Genomic DNA, 21,902 nt, shown 5'->3' with positions numbered 1-21,902 from the left:
TTGTTACATGAAGGGCTTTGGATGCTTGGTCGTTTTACATTCTAGCTGAAGTTGTTCGTTGTCATATTTTTTGCTTTGTTGTCATATTCTAGTTTTGTTGTGCTGGTACGTCTTGAGACAGTGTCAGTTTTGACATGTTTCTTTGATGACTGGCCAGTGTGAGTGTTTGTGTGTCTCTTTGTTCCTCTCCCTGGTTACACAGTGTAGCTTCTTCCTCCACCCAGCTCAGCGCTCACACTGCATTAGTGTCAGATTGGAAGACTTTTTGGAGTCCTGCTGTATTTCTGATGATTCAGGGATTTGTGCTTCACTTTGATGTTGTCATCAAATATTCAGTCAGTGTAGGTCAATTTGACTCTTCCTCTGGCTCATTCTCTGTCCAAGTGTGTTTGACTTCATCATATCTCACAGTGTCAGGCTTTGTGCCTGTGATATCTCCAGTTTAAATGTGGATGCACAGTATCTGTGTGTGTGCTCGCATGCATATATTTGTGTTTTTTCCTTCTTTAAATTGCAGTAACCCCAAAATCCTTCAAAATCCTTCCTGTCTTTTCTCTCCAGTCTGCCACATGGACTCCTCACTCAGACTTCTCTCTATTAGTCTTTTCTACTGTCTCAGCTCTCTAGACCCTCTTCCACTGCAGCACTATGCAGCCGTAGGAAAGTGTTGGCATTCATGTTTGAGCTTGGCTTAGGAGTCATGGCTGAGTGCTACAGGAAATGACAAATACGCGGTGCTGCACATGTTTACCACAAGGCTGGAATGTTAAGAACTGCAGCAGCAATGATGATAAACATGTTCTTTAGCAAGGAACCACCGGCTTGAGGTCTGAATGGGGCTTTTGTTTAACCTCAGTAAGACTTCCAATAGGTGTAATTCATTTCCATAAGAATAACAGAGTAGAGCTCATACAATTAACGTTCCTAAGAGTGTGTAAATGGTTATTCAGCTGCTATGTCTTTTTAAATCCTTGGACGTTTGGGTTATGTTAGCCATGTTATAATGTCTGTTTATGGTTTGTTGTATTTTTGTCCCTGTTTAATTGGCGTGAACTCATGTTTACTCTAACGAGCAGACGTGGGTTGTGTGCTCCAATGGGCTGGCTGGCGTACTCTCCGATGCTCTCCTGTTTCAGCACTCTGCTCTGGGGGCTGGATAGGTTGATGGTCAAAACGTTGTCTTAACGTTGTCAGGCTGTAGATTGGAGGCCACAGCGGTTGATTTAGGATGTTTTGGTGGTTATGTTGTTGTCCTGGATGGGTCAGGACAGTCCGTCAGTCAGTCAGTGAGTCAGTGGTGTAGGAACAATAAGCAGAGGCAAGATAAGAGTGGCGGTGGAAATGAAATTAACCTCCAGCCACTGTTTCCCAGACCCACAAATTAGATTCGCTTCGAGAGGCTGTGTCTCAGAGAAGGAGATACTCCCCTCAGAATTAAACTGATTAAAACATTAATAATGTAGGCTCTTTATCTGGGGTGCCTGCTGACTCCTGAACAGGGCTGAGGCTTAAACTACTACAGTACTGGAACCTACCCACAGGTCTGATGTCTTAAGGATCTGATTATGTTGATGTCAGTGGTTATAATTTGTGTACATATCCAAAGTTCTGAAGCTCCGTTATGAACCTTCATACAATCATTAAACCTTGTGGAAAGCAAACTAAACTGCAGGATTTAATTATTGAGATCAATTCAAAGCACTCACGCCCACAGGGAGCAGCTTTCGGGAGGAGAACGTCAATGAACTTGAATAATGTGTGACTGCCCTAGGAGAGCCACCCTTAACCCTTTAACCCCAGTCCAACATGAGCAGGGGATGGAGGATGTGGTTGCCCTGGTGACAGAGGAGCTCTTCCTGATTGGATTATCCCAAAGCCCAGCTGCAGTCTGACTGATGAGGCAGTCATTTACCAAGGCTTAGCAAGATTTATTTACATACGTGCACACAAACAATCACACATACACCCAATATGATAAACTGACTCATACACAAGCTCACAAATCCTCTCACAGAATAACTATCACACAGACAGAAATACAGGGAATCTAAGAGTGTATCAGCGTGTCTCTCAAAGTCATTGCATGGGGAAAGGGCATATGTGTTATGCAACATCGTTTGGGTCTTTGCATGTTAAAAGAGTCAAGTAACACTATTTGACGCATCAAATAAGCTTGACATTTTACACCTCAAATAACACAATTATATTATAGAATGTTGAGTGTGCGGAATTTACACGTGCAAGCCAAGCGCCACCTTTACGATCACTGTCAAGAGCTGTACAATACTGCGTTGGTAATACGGCATTATTTGTTCGCATTATTTGTTCGACCAAATGGGAAAACGTTTTGTGAGCATTTGAAATTAGATTAGGATCAAACGAGCAGGATCAAAAATATTCGCAAATATATTTGATACAGACGTTATCAGCAACGTCGTGGGGTGTCTAGCTAGCTTTAGCGTGGTACCTAGCTAGCATCAATGCAACCAGCCCGAAAACAATGACCAGTAGTCATTTGCAGTCATTTTCATTATTCTTAGCAATGATTTAGGAATCAATGTGAGTAAGTAAGTATTAGCTATGTAGCCACTTGTTGTTCTCCTATTGAAATAACTAGCTAGCCAGCTACTTAAATCTGTTGCCCAAAACTAACATTATAAGCAGCCAGCTAGCTTTATCTGGCTAGTATTGCTTGATCAGGCCGGGGTATGTGCTGTGAAGCTAGCCACAATAAGGATTACCCACATTAGTGGAATTTGCGTGTTGCCTTCAAAATAAAAGTCCGTATTTGAAATTGATGCTGAAGGTTACAATTGATGGAATAATGACATATTTAGACTTGATAATGTTAATCAAGGTTGGAATGTTGGAATGTGGAGCAATGAAATAGAGTATCAGTTTACTCGGTAAAACCCACAGAACACAACTGGAAAGAGTTTACGCAAATATTAGCATCATAGCTCTTATTTATTTATTTGCAAGCATTTCGCTACACCCGCAATTCAATTCAAGCAATAAAATCTGCTAAATATGTGTTTGTGACCAATAATACAATTTGATTTGTTTATAGTGGGACTTTGACTGTGGAAAATCACTTCCCTGATCAGCCTATTGTGCGTTTTGATATTCACATTGCGCTGCACAGCTAAGGATTGGGGGATCAATTAAATGGGGTACAGTATCAGTCTACTCAGTACCCGAGTGCTTTTTCCCACAAAGTCCTCAGAGTTATCAGGCTCCAAAACGTCCAGGTTGTATTATTTTCCTCTGGACAAGTGTTCAATACACATAGTAAGTTGACTGGTGCAGTAAATGTGGCTCAAATTCAGAGTCCCACAATAATAACTACGATGCTAATGTTCTCTGGGTGTCACTGAGTAGACTGATACCCCATGTCGTTGATCCACAATTCATAGGTAAGGCTGTACGGTGAAATAAGTATGACCCAATGCAATTCTAAAGTCTAATACATTGTGTGATTTCAGATTTGTTTCAAATTAACAAATTATAATATTTTGTTGAATGTATATAAGAACGTACCAACATCGTTTAGCACGATCTATTCCATTGTGTCATGATTCCACTATTTGTATTAATTTATCACTTTCATTGAGATACTTTTATTTTCAAGGTGAACCGCAAATTCCACTTTGTCTAATTCTTATTGTGGCTAGCTTCACATAGGTGGGTCCTACCAACATGAATCAAATAAGAACTGTTTTATAAATTATGGGTATTTTGGATGATGACACCTGGCTAGATAGTTAGCGAGCTAATTATAGCTACTGAAAGAGATGATGTCGTTTTGCTATGTTTTTGGGGAAGAACATTGTTTGCAACCATCAGCTAGCAAGCTGTCTTGTGACCTGCACTGTCCAGAGCTTGGGGAAGTGGATCTGCGCTCGTGCAGCAGCGGCAGGTGTGCGAGACAAAACTTTACCAGCATCATAGCATAGCTATTGGTGACTCGTTGGGACGTTGGAATAGGAATGATAGTGTAATCAATGTGTAATAACTACGTAAAAACCTAATGAACGTGTTACATTTTTACGTGACATGCGGTCATACTCAGGTCCTGATTAGTCAACAAGTTTATATGAAGCATCAAATAGTTTTCTTTGACGTGTATCTTTTTTGACACGCAAAGACCCAAACAGCTTCCATAGTATGTGTGTGTGTGTAATGTCAGTGGCAGACACACTGTCTTCCAGAACTGCAGTGCTCCAATCAGGATGCAGAGCTGGGTTGTGCACCATGATTAATTAATGAGACCATATCTGGCCTGGCTCTGCATGAAATCAAACTAACCTCTCTTTTTTTTCCCTTCTTCTCTCTCTCCCTTCCCCCCTCTATCGCTCTCTCTCTTTCTCTCTCAGCCGAAGGCCCCAAATGCTGACTGGCGATACTCCACTTCTTTGAGGGCAGGGATGCAGAGGTAAGCACTTTACTCACTTGCCCTCTTGTGATTTCAACTCTTCTCAGTGATTCCCACCCCACCTCAGTTTTATCAGGGGTACTTCCATTGATTTGGTATATTTATTTATTTTATTTTACCTTTATTTAACCAGGCAAGTCAGTTAAGAACAAATTCTTATTTTCAATGACGGCCTAGGAACACAGTGGGTTAACTACCTGTTCGACAGATTTGTACCTTGTCAGCTCGGGGACATGAACTTGCAACCTTCCGGTTACTAGTCCAACGCTCTAACCACTAGGCTACCCTGCCGCCCCTTGCCCCTTACCATAGCCCCTTGCCCCTTACCAAAACATTAACAATTGCTTGGAGGAATATTGCTACAGTATGTGACCAACATGTAGGAAATGTTACCTCCATTTTATAGCACTTTAGGTCTGGAGTCACCATGCATGCCTGCACAACAAAGACTGAGAGGCAGCCACTCTCAGACTACTGCACTCTGCAGACAACATAACATGACTACAGACAGCTCTCAGATCAGATGAGCAACAGCTACCATCACATCTAGTGGCTCCTCAACATGTGTCTGACCCCTTCAACCCCCCCCCCCCCGTTTGGGCCAGCTGTGCTCTGGCTGTCTTGTCAGCCACGCCGAAGGGGAACACACATACACACAGAGGGGCAGAGCCCTGCTGTTCCAGCCAGGCCCCAGTAGCCCTGCCCCTATCCTCTGCCTTAATGTATATAGGTCATCTTCATTCCAGGAACCGTGAAAGACAAAAGGGCTGATGAACTGGGAGCTTTCTCAACCTCAGAACAGAACAGCACTCACACACTCACATACACAAGCTTTCCCCCTGCACACACTCTACGATAAAAGGGTTCCAAAAGGGTTCTGCTGCTGTCCCCATAGGATAATCCATTTTGGTTCCAGGTAGAACCCTTTTTAGTTCCAGGCAAAACTGTTTTGAGTTCCATTTAGAACCCTCTGTGGAAAGGGCTCTACAAAAGGGTTCTAACTGGAACTAAAAGGGTTCTACCTGGAACCAAAATGGGTTCTTCAAAGGATTCTCCTATGATGACAGCCGAAGGAACCCCAAGCAACTTTTTTCTAAGAGTGTACAATTAAGCCATTATACATATGCTAAGAGTGCAGGTTCTCCTTTTGTGTAGTATCTCATTGGAGTCTGGTTTTCTGGTGTGTTTTTAATGGATTTGAGTATGATGTTAAGAGATATTGGAGTGGTGATTTCTCTGTTGTTCAGAGAAATTGGATATAATGTCATGGTGACAGACTCAATTAATAATTCATATCCACCATCTTGGCTGTAGCTGAGTTTAAAATGGCAGCGCAATAACACACTTCAGAAACAATGCCTTCAAACGCTTCACCTTTACACCCCCTACCCCTCTAATTGCACACAGCCAATACACAACCCCCACCTCCTTATTCTACACCCACACACACATCCCACACACACGCTCAGTCAGCACCCCTCAGCTCATATCCCTCACCAAACAGACTCTAACTCAGCATCACCCAATGACCAACCCAATGTAAACGGTTCTAAAGGCTGAAGCCCACATCCCTCCCTGGATGATGTGTATTGCTGCAGAGGGCAGAATGGCATATAGTTCATATAGCTGAGAGAGCATAGTATTGTGTGCTAGAGGTGGGACCAAGTCATTGTATTACAAGTCACAAGTAAGTCTCAAGTCTTAACACTCAAGTTCCAAGTCAAGACAGGCAAGTCCGAGTCAAGTGTCAAGTCAAGACCGACAAGTATCAAGTCAAGTCTCGAGTCCTAAACTTTGAGTTTCGAGTCCTAAACAAGTCATCATGTGCTCTTCACCAAATGTAATACCATTTCATATTTTTAACAAGAGTAATAGTTAGCATATTACATTTACTCAAATCATGAATGTTTTTAAAAATATCTGTATTATTACTTTCCAAATAAATGTTATAATTCCATGAAAATACAGTGCCTTGCGAAAGTATTTGCCCCCCTTCAACTTTGCGACCTTTTGCCACATTTCAGGCTTCAAACATAAAGATATAAAACTGTATTTTTTTGTGAAGAATCAACAACAAGTGGGACACAATCATGAAGTGGAATGACATTTATTGGATATTTCAAACTTTTTTAACAAATCAAAAACTGAAAAATTGGGCCTGCAAAATGATTTAGCCCCCTTAAGTTAATACTTTGTAGCGCCACCTTTTGCTGCGATTACAGCTGTATGTCGCTTGGGGTATGTCTCTATCAGTTTTGCACATCGAGAGACTGAAATTTTTTCACATTCCTCCTTGCAAAACAGCTCGAGCTCAGTGAGGTTGGATGGAGAGCATTTGTGAACAGCAGTTTTCAGTTCTTTCCACAGATTCTCGATTGGATTCAGGTCTGGACTTTGACTTGGCCATTCTAACACCTGGATATGTTTATTTTTGAACCATTCCATTGTAGATTTTGCTTTATGATTAGGATCATTGTCTTGTTGGAAGACAAATCTCCGTCCCAGTCTCAGGTCTTTTGCAGACTCCATCAGGTTTTCTTCCAGAATGGTCCTGTATTTGGCTCCATCCATCTTCCCATCAATTTTAACCATCTTCCCTGTCCCTGCTGAAGAAAAGCAGGCCCAAACCATGATGCTGCCACTACCATGTTTGACAGCGGGGATGATGTGTTCAGGGTGATGAGCTGTGTTGCTTTTATGCCAAACATAACGTTTTGCATTGTTGCCAAAAAGTTCCATTTTGGTTTCATCTGACCAGAGCACCTTCTTCCACATGTTTGGTGTGTCTGCCAGGTGGCTTGTGGCAAACTTTAAACAACACTTATTATGGATATCTTTAAGAAATGGCTTTCTTCTTGCCACTCTTCCATAAAGGCCAGATTTGTGCAATATACGACTGATTATTGTCCTATGGACAGAGTCTCCTACCTCAGCTGTAGATCTCTGGAGTTCATCCAGAGTGATCATGGGCCTCTTGGCTGCATCTCTGATCAGTCTTCTCCTTGTATGAGCTGAAAGTTTAGAGGGACGGCCAGGTCTTGGTAGATTTGCAGTGGTCTGATACTCCTTCCATTTCAATATTATCGCGTGCACAGTGCTCCTTGGGATGTTTAATGCTTGGGAAATCTTTTTGTATCCAAATCCGGCTTTAAACTTCTTCACAACAGTATCTCGGACCTGCCTGGTGTGTCCCTTGTTCTTCATGATGCTCTCTGCACTTTTAACGGACCTCTGAGACTATCACAGTGCAGGTGCATTTATACGGAGACTTGATTACACACAGGTGGATTGTATTTATCATCATTATTCATTTAGGTCAACATTGGATCATTCAGAGATCCTCACTGAACTTCTGGAGAGAGTTTGCTGCACTGAAAGTAAAGGGGCTGAATAATTTTGCACGCCCAATTCTTCAGTTATTGATTTGTTAAAAAAGTTTGAAATATCCAATAAATGTCGTTCCACTTCATGATTGTGTCCCACTTGTTGATTCTTCACAAAGAAATACAGTTTTATATCTTTATGTTTGAAGCCTGAAATGTGGCAAAAGGTCGCAAAGTTCAAGGGGGCCGAATACTTTCGCAAGGCACTGTACATGGGTAGCCATGAGAAAGACCCCACCCCCAATAGTGATCGACTATCAAGGATCGCTATGGGGTGCAATCGGGCAATGTAGGCTTGCCCAACCTTAACACACACACACACACACACACACACACACACACACACACACACACACACACACACACACACACACACACACACACACACACACACACACACACACACTATATCTCTCTCTCTCTGTGTGGTTACAGTAGGCTAACGTATCACAATGGTTCTAGGAACAGCAGTAACATCAGGCAGGATTTAGGCTACCAACTGCCTAGCCAGTTGTAGCTCAATCTTGGGTGCAATGATCACGTTCCCGCACAGAATGACTGTGTGGAGGCTCATTGATTTAACGTTATGTTAGCCTACATGATACACTAGTAAAGTTATAAATGATATAGCTGTCGTCTATATTACCCACGACTTACCGTTCTTTTTGCAGTTTCAAATGTCGAACAAAGTTGGATATTGTTTCGCATCCGTCTGTAATTTTTTTCCTGCATGTTCCTCAAGTTGCAATCCGTTTTTTGTTGATACAGCGTTGTCTTTATATCAGAAAATAATAATTTTGGGTATCATCTTTCCAAGGGCTCCATCTGAATTCACCCGCCGACGTTCCTCTGCGCTGCCAGGCACAACTTTTTCTCAGCTGGCACTATTTGATTGGCTGCTGTCCGATTCAAACTGTAATCCGTTAAATGAAGAGTTGATGCGCTGCACACTTTTTTTAATAGCATCCTTTTTTATATTTGGGCATCGGGAGGGTATCAAGTCAGGTCGAGTCAAAAGGCTCAAGTCCAAGTTAAGTCACGAGTCATTAGGGGTAAAGTTAAAGTCAAGTTGCAAGGCATCATATTTGTGACTGGAGTCTGACTCGAGTCCAAGTCATGTGACTCAAGTACACACCTCTGCTGTGTGCTGCATTGCAGAGTCTGCAGTCAGGGCTAGCTGCTCCTCTGAAAGTGTACAATCCTTACATTCATTATGAATGTATAGGGAGAAGGGGGCATGTTTATGTGTGTCTATGTTTTTATGGCCTTCTCCATATTTGTGGTTGCCAAGACAATTAATGCAGTCCTGAATGCATCTGTGACTCATAAATGCCCTCAGGTTTGTGTGTGCATTAGATGTGGTGGTGATAGTGAATGGTTGAGTAGCACAGTTAGTTGTATGCAAGACACAGTGAATACTTTTTCCCCATTACTTGTTGACAAGGCTTGATGTAGAAATGGAGGTTGGTAAAGGAATTTGGAGTAGAATTTATGTCTGTTCTGTTTTCTTCTGCTTACTATTCCTCTCACTGCTGCATCTCTCCTCTCTCTCCCTCTCTCTCTCTCTCTCTCTCTCTCTCTCTCTCTCTCTCTCTCCCTCTCTCTCCCCCCCTTTCTCTCGCTCTCTCTCTCTCTCTCCTGCCCTCTCTCTCTCCCTCTCTTTCTCTCTCTCTCCCACTCTCTCTCTCCCACTCTCTCTCTCCCACTCTCTCTCCCTCTCTCCCCCTCTCTCTCTCTCTCTCTCTCCCCCTCTCTCTCTCTCGCTCTCTCTCTCTCTCCCTCTCTCTCTCTCTCTCTCTCTCTCTCTCTCTCTCTCTCTCTCCCTCTGCCTCTCCCTCTCTCTCGCCCTCTCTCTCTCCCTCTCTCTCTCCCCCTCTCTCTCTCTCTCGCGCCCTACTTAAATGCTGCCGGGCTTTCCTAAAAAGTACTGATTAAAAGCATGGTGTCAACTGAGCTTTAGAAGATGGAGTGTGTGTGTACATACACTGTATGTGTGTGAGTGGGTGACTGATTGTGCAGTTATTTTAAATACATGTTAGCTGTTTGGTTGTAATATCATCACGTCTTAAAGTGCCTAGTCAGAACTACATATTTCAGATTATTCCATGCAAAACAACTGGGCACGTTTAGCGCGATCATCCGAGTTATATAGCAAGTAACTGCATGCTTTTCATGATCAGTAAACATCAATTGATCATGTAATTTCAGATAAGTGAGGGTAGCCTCACGATATCTCTCAATATTGGACGCCATTAAGTGTATATTTTAGTGATATAGAACAAAAGTGACCTGACAAGTATGAGTGGTTTAGGTTCATTTCCAATCCTTTGTGGAATCTACCTGTCAAGCCCAACGTAGGCCAACCTCGCCAAGTAAAATAACATTATCCCCTTTTCATCATTGTTTTTACGAGTGTTTAATCATGGTTGCTTCTGAAAAACATGACAGGCTAAATTGATTGATGGATCATGTCAAATTGGCTAGCCAAGCATAGCTAATTACAGATTACATGAATACGGCTAGTTAAAATGCTAACTTTCAGGGGATAAACTAGAAGGCTTGCTTGCCATCTATAGTGGTGATGACAGTAGTCCGACTGACAACTTTACCAGGAAGAGGACTTGCCAATTTCAAGCTCTTTCCAAAAGCCTAATCTCTGATGAACCAAGCTGAATGACACGTTGTGTGCTTAGATACATGCCAAATACATAGGTTACCCTCGCTTATCTGTAAATACATGATCGATTGATGAGAGGCCAACGGATTTTAGCGAGCTAACGTTATCATTGCTAGTTATTTTTGCCGAACTTTGATGACAACAACACCATCTGTCCAAAGTAAATTTGACAACATGAAAATGCTGGCAAAGTTATTTCCTACTAATTAGTTGACTTCTTTAGCAATGTCATTGTATTTCCAGGCACTATAGTGTAATTTAGACAAAACCGTATTTAGCCTCCGCCCAGAATGACTGGGTTTATCACCACTTTAGGGCACCACTATGGCGCCGTCGATAGAGGGAGGCTTGAGAACGTTCCTAACAATGGCATGACACGACTGGGTGACTGAAGTGCAACCTATGAATATGCTACCAACTCAGTCTTTTGTCCGTTTTCACAACTCAGAACTGAACATTCTTATTGGTGACATCACAATGGGCTAACAACTTAGTCCGTTGTCATAGTTTTCCCGTCAGATGTCATAATTCAGGACTGAATATTCAGATCACAAAAGGACTGCCAGTTAAACTTGTATTCAAATATTTTCCAGGGTGATGTCATAATTGGAGTTCAGGTCACAATTTATTTTGACCACTTGATCACTTGAAGCATATGATTCACATTTTTGCATTAAAAAGAAAACTCCACCCAAAAACTATATTTTGGTATTTATTTCATTTTGTCCATTGTTGATTTAGTCCCAAAATGTTTTGCATGTCAGCAATCAAGTTTTCAAGATAGGGGCCAGATTTCTGTATTTTGAAAGTCACCTATCTTGAAAACTTGATTGCTGACATGCAAAACATTTTGGGACTAAATCAACATGATCGATCAAAAGGGAAATGGAAAGAGACAATACACATTCAATATTAAACAGCACACAATTGTCAATGCTTTCAGGCAAATCAAATGCTTATGTACCTTATTGTATTTGAGTTCTCTAAACAACCTGGTGGGCCAGTACACACAGCTGGCTCCTTTTGAAATGCTACAACCTAAAGCTGTACTATACTTTCAGCTCGGTAAATGTACAGATCCACTATGTTGATACAACAGGGGATAATATTGATGTATCTAATGAGCATATGTGAATGTGTGTTTCGTGTTCCAGCTCGGTCCATATGGAGGAGTCGTCAGTGATGCAGGGAGCCCAGGGGATGCTGGTCCAGAACTGGCCCACAGTGTCCAGCGCCGCAGGTGAGATGTGTTGGCGCTCTGCAGACACAGTGGTGTGAAATGACAGCAGATAAATAGGAATACGGAAGGCAGATGGGAAACATGCAGGTGACCTTTTAGAGTCCCCGCCAGAAGAGTGTTAAGCATTAGCGCTGAGACTCCAGGGGCAGCATGCTTGAAAGACTAGATGAGGGCCAATGGCAGACATCGACACAATCTGCCAAAATAAAAGAGCCAGTGAGAGGCGGTCTCAAGATGGCCAAATCTGGGCTGTTGGCCAGACTTTGATAGGTGAAGTGAACTGCACAACTTGGTTGTGATGGAGTGTTGTTGGGAGCCGCCAGCTGAAAATAGCCAGTTGTGAGAACAATTTTGGCAATGCCAGTAAGGCATTTAGTAGCCATTTATCCATTTACAGCATCTCAGATGATAGAGAGCAAAAACAAATCACCTTTGAAGATTATTTTGGGAATCTGACTGTAATGAAAAGAGAAGGAGAGGGAAAAGTAGAAAGCAAGTGAGAGAGACAGAGAGGAACAACATGATCACAGTTGACTGGTAAGCTCCTGTGGTTTAAGTTCAGAGGGTGTGTCAGAATGCCTGGGCAGTGGTTTGATGGTCCTGTCAGCTGCCTGCCTCCTCTCTACTGCCAGCCAGCCCAAGCTGAGCACTCATCGATATACGCTGTCCAGTGACAGGAGTTAGAGCACAGGTGTAGAACTCTAGGGTGGGCGATTGATCATCACTGTGACGGACTGAAGTTTGTCTGTATTTGTGTATATGTGTGTGTGTGTGTGTGTGTGTGCATGCGTGCATACAGGAATTTAGAGGGGGAAAGAGAGTGAGAGTGAATAGGGCGATTGAGAGAGGGTGAGAGGGGATCTAGCTATTGATATGTTCTACCTGGCTGCAGTTTCTTTGCAGCGTATGGAAAACCTTCAGTCTATGGTCTGCCAGAGAATCCAATACTCGGTGGAGGCAGAGGACATGCAGAGTGTCCTGGAAGCTCATCAGGACTGGCTCAGTGCTGAGAGGAATCTCATGCAGGGTTAGGAGGTGCTTAGTGTTACAGGCTAGTATGTTGCCGGGTCAGACCGTTTTCATAATAAGGGAAGTGATTGCAGCCTTGTGGCTTAGACAAGTAGCACGATTGACTTTGTTTCAAAATGTTGTATCAGGCAGTTTTGGAAGTGTAAAAGAAAGAATACATAGGTTCAGTATATTGCAACGATATGCATGTTGCACCTTGAATGGAGAGTATACTTCCTCACAGTGACTCATTTGAGTTACCTGCAGAGAGAGAGGGGGGGGGGGTACTGTTGGATGAAGACCAGACACAGAGGTAGATAGAGAGGGTGTTGAATAAGGCATGGCAAGACGGCCGTGATGTTTAGGGTGCTAGTGGAATTCTGAGTCCTTTGGGAGAGGATGAAAGAGCGAGAACGATGAGAGGCACGGTAAAGGAAAGAGAGGTATGGGGGTTCGGAGAAAGAGAGAGGTTTAGGATTGGCAGGGCCCTGCGGTAGCGTTGTTGCTAGGGAACGCCATGTGACTTGTTGCTGGGTAACGCTGTCTAACTGAGAGATTGCTGCAGCAGCACCACCCTCCATCAGCAGAGAGTGGGCGAAGGCAGTTTCCACAGCAACCATTTATACCCTGAATGGAGGATTTGGACGATGAGAGAGAAACAGAGAGGGAGGGGGAGAGAAATGGAGAGATGAGTAGAGAAGAATAGTGTTAACAGAGGAAAGAGAGGGTAGTCAGAGATGGAGAGCAATGAAATTGGTGGTAGAAAAGGAAGAAGGATATACAGTACAGTGAGCTTTAAAGATGGAGAAAGATGTATTCATGAAGAATGGTGCGACACCACCCACACCCACAGAATAGAATAGCATAGAAGAAGAAAACACACAACATGCACACGCACTCATAATATAACACATGATCCATAAACTGGGTTGCATGTTTTTAGACCGGAAAGAAGAAGAATGGGTTGAGAGTAACCCAGATTGGACCAGGGATAATGGACTTAGAATGTAGGACACTGAAACGAGGCTAGAACCACCCCAGACAGCTGGGTACCATGGCAACCTCCTTACAGAGAGCTATAGTAACCTGCTTACCAGCAACCGCAGCGTGTGCCTTTTTAATATGATCTTTACAGAGAGGGGAAATTGGCTGTGATCAGGGAAGAGCTCCAAATAAGCCTCAATAGACCCCGCAGAGAATCAGACTTACAGAAGACTCTGCCACATCTTCGATAGTGTAACATCTTGCAAATTGAAACAACTCTCTTAGAGAGGAGAGAGAGGAGAGAGAGAGAGAGAGGAGAGAGAGAGAGGAGAGTGGAGAGAGAGAGAGAGAGAGAGAGAGCGAGAGAGAGAAAATAGGTGTAGATCTGTTTGTTGTTCTCTTTCAGTAGGTGCAAATTAGATGTTGATCAAGTCTAGGACCAGTACAGGCTACGCTCCACTAACGTAATCACAGTGGGCTTGAGGGAAGCAATGTACTCCAGGTGCAGTAATAGTGTTGTACTGTAATAACTGTGTCCTGAACTGATCAGCTTCCCCACACTGACCAGACACAGATGTTTCATTCAGTTTCTACTATGAAGTAAATGTTATGGCTGCGTTCTTTTCAGTCAGATTGGCTCCATCAAGCCCTAGTGAAGCCAAAACGTTGAAGAGCGTAAAGGACTGAAGCGTGAGTCAGAGTGGGTCTGTGTGTTGGTGCCATTTGATGTACTTTATATCTGAACACCCGTGTTGTTTGCATGCTACAGTCATCACACGCGCGGACACACACACACACACTTGAATTAGGAACTCCAGCCATTTCATAATTAACCCTACAAATGAAAAACAAACAGAATCTATTTTCAGGGCCTGAGTTTGATCTAAATAAAAACACAGGAAAAAAAGTAGGTCAGAGCCCAGAGAAGTTGGTGTGGGCTGAGAGCACTGTGTCTGCTGAGTACAGACAACATCGCATCACTCTCTGTTTGTCCTTTTCCCCTTTCTGTTTTTTTTTCTGCGTCGTTCTTCACCCCAAGCGCTCGGTCCCTTCGCATGCCTCTCTGTCTCTCGCCTGCTGATTGTATTCACATCTCTTTCATATCTTCCATTATACTGTATCCTATATGATAGGAGCATTGTGTCTCACGGTCTCTTAGTACTGCAGTTCACCCTCTCCAGGCTCTTTTGGTCTTTCATTGTCTCATCCTCTCGCCCTGCTTCTCTCTCTCTCTCTCTTTCTCTCTCTCTCTCTCTCTCTCGAATATTGTATGAGAATTCTCCCTCTCTCCACTACTGTGTCGAGTCCTTGTGAGAGTAGGATTAGCTTAGTGCTGGGTTTTCACACTTCCTGTCTTCCTTACATGCTAATTCCCATCACATCACAGAGTTAAACATCCCTCTCTGCCATTAAAGGTCTTGCTAGTCTACCCATTTGTTCTCAGCAACACCACTGGCTGATAAAGTTCTACTCCCTGCAATCCGTTTCCCCCTCGTCAGTTTATCAGTGTGCCTCTGGCTCTAACTTAGACGTTTTGCTTATCTGTGCTGTATTACAGATGTAGTAATACTTTACCTCTGCCAGAAATAGGAAATGGAATAAGGCTCAATTTATGTGTGGTAGAATTTGCTGGTGTTCTCAGTATCTCACTGTGAGGATGAAAATAATGTTGACGAAGATGATAAAGATGACAGAGCTCATCCCTTTGTGTTTCTCTCTCCCTTCTTCTATCTCTGTCTCTTTTCTTCCTCTCTTGTAGATGGCGAGGGCGGCGAGCTGTCCCCTCCGGTTGGAGCTGGCATCGACAGTAACAGCTGGCACTTCCGTTACGGGCCTGGCCCAGGCTACGGCCCCCCTCAGGTTCTGAGGCCTGGAGAAATCCCCCCCGAAGCCTTCATCATCCCCGGCTCCCCCGCCATCATCTCTATCCGCCAGGGCCAGGGAGGAGAGGATGACAAGAGCGACTTCATCACCTTCGGCAAGAAGGAGGATGCCAAGAAGAAGAAAAAGAAGAAGAAGGACAAGAAAGACAAGAAAGACAAGGGGAAGGAGGATGTGGACGAGTAGAGGAGAAAGGGGAGATATGAAAACAGAGTTACCAACTAAAGTTCAAATAACAGATGCAAGACAAAAATCCAAGTGTATATTTTAGAAGCAGGAGAGACTCCCTGTGGTGTGTTTGCATAGTTAAGTCTGTCCATCCAAGTCCCCATTAGCAGAGGCCCATCTCTATGAAACAGCCAATTGTAGCCTCTGCCAGGTTGGCCCTCCGAGGCTTCCATACCTCTGGGCTATTAAACAGGCTTCATACGGGATTTAATAGGCTGTCATTAGCAAGACATTTGCTGAAAGAAAATACTGTTTCTAATCAAACAAAAATACATTTGATTTGAAGAACCTTTCCACAATGACGATTATGTTCAACTTTCCCTGCACCACTCTTTCATGTATAAAATGCCATATGTGAGAGAAACCTCACACCTCATTTTAATGCCATTACTATGACTAGTGTTACAGTCCTGCCAGCCACCTCCCCAAACTGGCCTGAAATGGGATGCTCTTCCCTGGCCATTCTTGCCCCATGTTGGCATCTCTGTCTTTACTCTGCCCCCTGTCTCCTCTGATCTCCTGATTGGAGGGTTAGAGGAGGAGCTCAATCAGACAAAGAGTGAAACAAAGGCTCTCTTCTCCAATAACATGGAGGCCTTGTGAAAAAAAAGGAATACACAATAGTTATTTTATACAAAATATAAAAAAGAGAAAGTGACCCAAACAAGACACCTGACATCTGTGTATGTAGTGTACGGTGAGCTGTGTGAGATTGGAATGGGTTGAGATTAGTGTTGGCCGAGATTGAAGGCTGGATTAGACTGCCCAGGTTATTTTCAGTGCGTGCTGAAGCCGTGATGTTTCATGCCTGGCACTGTTGGCAGCACAGGGCAGGGGTGAAATACCTGGCCCCATCTCCTCACCTAGAACAGACAATAGGTCAGTGGGACCTTGAACCCACAGTGTGCAACACACAACCACAATAACTACCACACATACGCTCACACTAGACAGTCAGGGCTGCCATGCACACACCTCTCTGGATACTATAGATCTCTAACCCAGCCAAAAGGCTGGGGCATAGCAGTGGCCTCTTTGCTATGGATGTGTAATAAACTCAGCAAAAAAAGAAACGTCCTCTCACTGTCAACTGCGTTTATTTTCAGTAAACATAACATGTGTAAATATTTGTATGAACATGACCAGATTCAAAAACTGAGAAATAAGCTGAGCAAGTTACACAGACATGTGATTAACAGAAATGGAATAATGTGTCCCTGAACAAAGGGGGGGTCAAAATCAAAAGTAACAGTCAGTATCTGGTGTGGCCACCAGCTGCATTAAGTACTCCAGTGCATCTCCTCCTCATGAACTGCACCAGTTTTGTCAGTTTTTGCTGTGTGATGTTACCCCACTCTTCCAGCAAGGCACCTGCAAGTTCCCAGACATTTCTGGGGGGAATGGCCCTCGCCCTCACCCTCCGATCCAACAGGTCACAGACGTGCTCAATGGGATTGAGATCTGGGCTATTTGCTAGCCATGGCATAACACTGACATTCCTGTCTTGCAGGAAATCACGCACAGAACGAGCAGTATGGCTGGTGGCATTGTCATGCTGGAGGTTCATGTCAGGATGAGCCTGCAGGAAGGGTACCACATGAGGAAGGAGGAGGTCTTCCCTGTAACACACAGCATTGAGATTGCCTGCAATGACTACAAGCTCAGTCTGATGATGCTGTGACACACCGCCCCAGACCATGACGAACCCTCCACCTCCAAATCGATTCAGTTCCAGAGTACAAGCCTCGGTGTAACGCTCATTCCTTCGACCATAAACGCAAATCCGACCATCACCCCTGGTGAGACAAAACCTTGACTCGTCAACGAAGAACACTTTTTGCCAGTCCTGTCTGGTTCAGCGATGGTGGGTTTGTGCCCATAGGCGACTTTGTTGCCGGTGATGTCTGGTGAGGACCTGTCTTACAACAGGCCAACAAGCCTTCAGTCCAACCTCTCTCAGCCTATTGCGGACAGTCTGAGCACTGATGGAGGGATTCTGTGCAGGTGTTGTTACACGTAATCTGCCACTGCGATCAGCTGTCCCTCCTGTCTCCCAGTAGCGCTGTCTTATGCGTCTCACAGTACGGACATTGCACTTTATTACCCTGGCAAAATCTGCAGTCCTCATGCCTCCTTGCAGCATGCCTAAGGCACGTTCACGCAGATGAGCAGGGATCCTGGGCATCTTTCTTTTTGTGTTTTCCAGAGTCAGTAGAAAGGTCTCTTTAGTGTCCTAAGTTTTCAGAACTGTGACCTTAATTGCCTACCGTCTGTAAGCTGTTAGTGTCTTAACGACCGTTCCACGGGTCGTTCCACATTTGACAAGCATGGGAAACAGTGTTTAAACCCTTTACAATGAAGATCTGTGAAGTTGTTTGGATTTTTACGAATTATCTTTGAAAGACAGGGTCCTGAAAAAGGGATGTTTCTTTTTTTGCTGAGTTTAAATGGCAGGAACGTTGCTTGTTGCTTCATTTCTGTTCAAGTCTGATCCCCCAGCTTCAGTCATTGAATGTTTAATAGTCAATGTTCAATAGTTCTTAAAGCCCCGCCCCCTTACCTTGCCGGCATTGGTGCTTGTCGGATTCGCTCGCACGTCTCCTCTGTTAACCCCTCTAGCGTTACTCCTCCTTCCTCTGTTCACCATATCCAGGAGCCCTCTTAACTTCCGATGACGTGTTCCTCCTTAAACACAGCAACAGTGTTATCCTGTATAAGACACACACACACAAATAAAACACACACACACACAGTTTTTGTTAGCTTTAACCAAGCCTTGGTACTGAAACAACAAGGTTCCTATCACTCCTACAAAATTCTAGTTCATTTTGGGGACAAGTTGCCATCCATTCCACTAGTTACACACAGGGTAGTGGGGGATACAGGGTACTTTATGGTTTGGCTTCCTTCTGTCTAGATAGAGAGAAAAAGAGGGATGGAAGATGGTAGAGGGAAGGAGAGAGAAGTGGAATTGTTGTGATGGGCAGTCCAGTCCACAGACATACCCCAGAGAGCTTAGTTGCTGTGTTAAACTCTTTACTCATATTCTGATGAAAGTGAAACATCAGCAGCATTGAGTTGGGGGGGATCTTCACTAGAATAGAGCATCCCCAAAATGAACTCAAGATGTGCAGGGGCTAATTGCACAACATCTCCTACTCAGCTCTCTGTTTCCTCTTCCTGGCTGCTATCTGACCAATCAGAGGGACAGAGGGGTGATGCTAGCGCTGCTATTGGACTGAATCCCCCCATATTATACACATGCTCCCCCTTCAGGTGTGAATCATTGTTGTCAAATCACTAAGGGGCTATTTGCATGTTATAAGCAGAGGAAACAGATTCTATATATAGATCTATAAAGATAGATACATTTTTTCATTTTCTTCAACCATTTATCTCAAACACAGAGACATTAATATTGCCTCTACTGAAATATACATACTCACTCGCAAATACACACACATGAACACACATACAATACATATACACATACTATATATTCATAGACAAATCATACAGGAATCACTTTTGTATCCTGTTGAAATTAAATTAAAATACCTTCTAAATATACGTAATGCTGTAGTGTTATGCTATAAAATGCTACTTTTTGTTTATGCCCTTAGGATTTTTGAAGATTACAAAATCAATCCTTTACGTTGTGTTAAGCTATGAAATTATCATCAAACAACCACTGTACTGAATCATTTATTCACCTTCGATATCTATCCCGAAACCCCTTTTAAAAAAAATATTAAAAAAACATTAAACTTGAAGGAAAACAAACTCTTAAGAAAGAAAATGGTCCAAAAAAATGTGAAAAACGTTATGTACTCTCTGCTTGTGTGTAGTGAATGTTTCCTCAGACATCTGGTGCCTGAATGGCACTAATCAGTTGACTGCGACAGTGCAGATCTGTTAATAGCTTTTTTGTACACCTGCCCATCAGTGTAACAGTGATTTCGTGATTATTCTTTTTTATTATTTGATGGATATGGTAACATGTTTTGTTTATAAATCACAAATAAAATGTTATTTCTTAAATATCGGGAAAAGTTGTCCTTGGCCTTAATTTCAACTAAGAATTAGGGACCCAGCAGCCATATTAGATTGGATTATATTATGGCTTGTAAAACAAAAATGTAAATAAAAGGAAGAATATCGTACTTGTTCGGAGGATACATTGACATGGGTGTTTTTATCCACCAAACACTGGCCCTCGAAGGCATTATCACTTTTATACAACGGGTTACCAACATATTCAAATAATGGTTGACATATTTTCATTAAAAATGTTATTTTGATTAATTTATTCATACTATTTCATCCAAAATATAGTCCCGACACAAATTTAGGGTTGCTACCCAAGCCGGCTGGTCGTTCGTTCTATCGGTTCGGTTGTCCAGAGACGCCACCCAGTCGTTCAGTCTTTTTGTTCTGTATCTATGGACACGACCCAGTTGTTTTTTTTTTCTAAATGCTCCATTGACATACTGGCTGGCAACGTTCTTATCCCTTGCTTGCTAGCTAGCCAACTACTTACAGCCACGTCAAACAGTGAAGCCATAATAACAACAGTAGCTGCATTTGCATTTGTTTAAGCTGTTTTCTAGTGACATTTATTTGGATACATTCATAAGAATGAGCTCATGATGCGTGATTTCACTTGGCATAGAAAATGTGCTCTCTCATCAGGACACAGTTGTTCAGAGGATCTCGACAACAACACAGCTAACACAACCACATCGGTACTATAGGACAGCTGGAGATCGAATTTTAATATAGAAACAATGTCGCAAATGTCAGAGAGACGGACAGTAAGGTTTATACAAATCTCCACTGTTGAAAATGAAATGTTAGTCTAAAAGAAATGTGAGATAATGTCTAGATGCTTTTTAATAGTGGATCAAGTTTATAAATTGCCTGGCTGGGCTGATGTGACAGCGTATTGTGCAGTCAGATGAAACAGAATAAATATGTATTTTAATATCAAAGATTTTGCAGGTGGTAACTAGTGAAATATATAATGGCTGGAATGCGGTTTTAACCAATCAGCCTTCAGGATTAGACCCACCCATTGTATAAAACAATTCAAATTCTCTTCATGCATTTTTCTGGTTAAGCTAAATCAACTCAAAACAAGTAAATGCCTTTTCTTGGTGAGTGGGATCAACTCAAAACAAGATGTTTTAACAAAAATATCCAGGTAAAGTGAAGGCCAAAATTGTTTCAATTGACAAAAGAAGATCCAAAGTACTGTTGCAACCTAACAGCTACAAAAGACTGCAGAAAGAATAGACTGCATAAAGAAAAGACTGCAGAAAGAATGGACTGGAGAAAGAATGGACTGGAGAAAGAATGGACTGGAGAAAGAATAGACTGGAGAAAGAATGGACTGGAGAAAGAATGGACTGCAGAAAGAATAGACTGGAGAAAGAATGGACTGGAGAAAGAATGGACTGGAGAAAGAAAAGAATGGAGAAAGAATGGACTGGAGAAAGAATGGACTGGAGAAAGAATGGACTGGAGAAAGAATGGACTGGAGAAAGAATGGACTGGAGAAAGAATGGACTGGAGAAAGAATGGACTGGAGAAAGAATGGACTGGAGAAAGAATGGATTGGAGAAAGAAAAGACGGGAGAAAGAAAAGACGGGAGAAAGAAAAGAATGGAGAAAGAATGGATTGGAGAAAGAATGGACTGGAGAAAGAATGGACTGGAGAAAGAATGGACTGGAGAAAGAATGGACTGGAGAAAGAATGGACTGCAGAAAGAATGGACTGGAGAAAGAATGGACTGCAGAAAGAATGGACTGGAGAAAGAATGGATTGGAGAAAGAATGGACTGCAGAAAGAATGGACTGCAGAAAGAATGGACTGGAGAAATAATGGACTGCAGAGAGAGACACACAAAGACCCCTGAGTCTAATACCTGACAGCCCTCAGCAACAGAACATTATACATAACCAGCCCTCTCAACTAACAAGAGCAAATTTCTTAAAAAAAGTTGAATCAGAATAATGGTCCCATGGTCCTGTGGACCTAAACTACTGTTCAAAATTTTGGGGTCA

General features: G+C 42.9%; 1 protein-coding gene across 2 annotated transcripts in view; it reads left to right on the top strand.

The window, feature by feature from the left end:
- LOC135550466 (protocadherin alpha-C2-like) overlaps positions 1 to 19,925 on the top strand; it is a 41,246-nt gene extending 21,321 nt beyond the window's left edge. The window contains exons 2-4 of one of the 2 annotated variants that reach the window (XM_064981309.1): positions 4,377 to 4,435; positions 11,650 to 11,735; positions 15,487 to 19,925. In XM_064981309.1, coding sequence (XP_064837381.1) covers positions 4,377 to 4,435; positions 11,650 to 11,735; positions 15,487 to 15,794 — 453 coding nt within the window. In that variant the 3' untranslated portion in view covers positions 15,795 to 19,925. The remainder of the gene's footprint in view (positions 1 to 4,376; positions 4,436 to 11,649; positions 11,736 to 15,486) is intronic. The other variant, XM_064981308.1, reaches the window with a different exon arrangement.
- Positions 19,926 to 21,902: the final 1,977 nt, after the last annotated feature.

This window comes from Oncorhynchus masou, chromosome 12 (assembly GCF_036934945.1).
Source record: "Oncorhynchus masou masou isolate Uvic2021 chromosome 12, UVic_Omas_1.1, whole genome shotgun sequence".
Taxonomy (NCBI): Eukaryota; Metazoa; Chordata; class Actinopteri; order Salmoniformes; family Salmonidae; genus Oncorhynchus; species Oncorhynchus masou.
This window is presented reverse-complemented; position numbering and strand designations above follow the sequence as displayed.